Below are 2,415 nucleotides of genomic sequence, written 5' to 3' on the forward strand. Positions count from 1 at the left end.
GATTGGGTTCTGGTGAAATCGTGGAAAGAGACTAAACTACAACTGAACTGGGAAAGACCATACCAGACTCTCCTAACCACTGAAACAGCCATAAGAACGGCAGAAAGACGTTGGACCCACTACACAAGAATCAAGGGGCCGGTACAACCCCCGGCCGAGGAAGGAACTTGGACAACCGAATTAACAGAAGAACCATTGAAAATAAAGCTAAAAAGACTTTGAGTAACGAACTTTTTTTTTAATATAACGGCGCGAGCGCGGAAATACTGTCTGTAATATTGTGTGCCTTCTCTCTTTCTTTTCAAAAGTAGCCAGGAAATAAAATGGGTTGGATGTTTTTGTATTACCCACTTCCAATTAGACAACAAGGTGTTTGGAGTAACAGTTAGAGAAGGGAAAAAGAAAGGTGAATTAAAATGTTGTTTTCAGGTAACAATAGATAAGACTGGTAAACCATCTAACAAACTAAAAGGGACCTCTCATAACGATCCTAACATAGTAAAAATAATAGAGGTAAAGGACCTGAGAAAGACAATTGAGATAGAAACCGGTTACGGGGACACAAATGCCTGGGTAGAATGGATAAAATTACCTGTAAAAAGTTTGAACAAAAACAATTGCGATGATTGTGCATCTGGTAGACCGATAGCTCAGGTAGTACCTTTCCCGCTGGGGTGGGAGCATGACCGAAAGGGCATGGAATGCATGTTAGCCCTATATCAGGATAAGACGGCTTGGGGTATTCAAACTTGCATATCCTTGTCAATAATGTTCCCTCCCCTAGAGAAAGAAGATTCAAGGACTCCCCCTTCATTTTTAGCCACCGGTGTGAATCACACATCATGCGTATGTCGACACGGTGCGGAGCTAACCAGAAATATGGGAGAGTTGAAGTCATGCATAGAGACTGAGGATGTAACTGGAAGAGTCAGGGGAGGGAACTACTCATCATTGAATGTTCCCAGAGCGGATTTATGGTGGTATTGCGGAGGAAACATCCTGAGACAGACCTTACCCTCCCAGTGGAAGGGGACGTGCGCAATTGTTCAATTGGCAATACCATTCACCTTGGCATTTGAGAAACAAAAGATAATAACGAGGGAAAGGGGTAAAAGGGAAGCGATAGCGAACTCTTTTGACGACCAGGTGTACTTGGATTCCATAGGGGTCCCAAGAGGGGTACCTGATGAATTCAAGGCCCGAAACCAAATAACCGCCGGTTTCGAGTCTTTGTTTTGGTGGGTCACTATTAACAAAAATGTAGATTGGATAAATTATATTTATTACAACCAACAAAGATTTATAAATTATACCAGAGATGCGGTAAAAGGTATAGCTGAACAATTAGATGCCACTAGTAGAATGGCTTGGGAAAATCGACTGGCTCTAGATATGATCTTAGCAGAAAAAGGAGGTGTGTGTATAATGTTAGGAGGGAAATGTTGCACATTTATCCCAAATAACACAGCACCCGATGGTTCAATCACCCGAGCACTGCAAGGGTTAACAACTTTAGCAGAGGAGATGGCCGAAAATTCAGGAGCAGACACTTCCCTGACGGGGTGGCTTGAATCCTGGTTTGGAAAATGGAAAGGCATGATAATCTCAGTTTTTACCTCCCTGATCATGGTTGTCGGAATACTAATAGCCATCGGGTGTTGTATTATTCCTTGTGTAAGAGGGCTGACACAGCGATTGATTGAGACAGCTTTGACGAAGCAGATGTCAATACAAAGAGGCCAGGAAGAGAGTATGTACCTGTTAGGTAATGACAAAGTGGATAGTATCAACGGAAATACAGACATTGAAAAGGCGGCTGAAATAATGCTCAGAGGATTTGAGAGGACATATGAGAACCCTCCGCAGTATGTAGAAAACAACAAGGATTAAGTAAAAGAAAAGGGGGAATTGTGAGAATAAGAAATACTGAAATGTTGTTTCTACAGCTTGTGGAAAGTTACCAAGAAGTCATTTGTGCACAACATAATGAAATCACTGACAAAGTGAACTGATAAGGATATGTCAGTGGAGACCTTAAGACAGTAAATCACTGACAAAGAGAACTGATAAAGGTATGTAAGTACAGACCTTGGGACAGTACATCACTTAAAAATTGTGCTTAGGCAGATAACAGAGAAACAGCAAGAGTTAGAACAAAGGATGTAGTGAATAAGAAACTGCCCCACTAAGATAAAGGCTGGCAGCTGCAAGTTAAAACACATAATGGAGAGCCAAATAAGGTAAAACAAAAACAAGAGTTAGGGGCTAGAAAGTTAGAGTAGGGGGAGAAGTAAACAGAGGAGGAGACTGTAGCAACCATAGGATAGGTTAGTGTCATAATACGTTATAACCAATAATGTAAAATAAAGGCGTGGTCAAATGGATTTGTATTGTATAAACATGAACTGAATATGT

At 41.2% G+C, this 2,415-nt stretch overlaps 1 protein-coding gene across 1 annotated transcript; it reads left to right on the plus strand.

Moving 5' to 3' along the window:
• Positions 1-297: 297 nt before the first annotated feature.
• LOC137375544 (uncharacterized) lies at positions 298-1,924 on the plus strand (the record flags this gene model as incomplete). The annotated part of the gene is made up of 1 exon (XM_068042886.1): positions 298-1,924. A coding segment is annotated over one exon (1,593 nt), but the record flags the coding sequence as incomplete, so codon positions are not given.
• Between the last annotated feature and the right edge of the window lie 491 nt (positions 1,925-2,415).

This window comes from Heterodontus francisci, chromosome 12 (assembly GCF_036365525.1).
Source record: "Heterodontus francisci isolate sHetFra1 chromosome 12, sHetFra1.hap1, whole genome shotgun sequence".
In the NCBI taxonomy this organism is placed as follows: Eukaryota; Metazoa; Chordata; class Chondrichthyes; order Heterodontiformes; family Heterodontidae; genus Heterodontus; species Heterodontus francisci.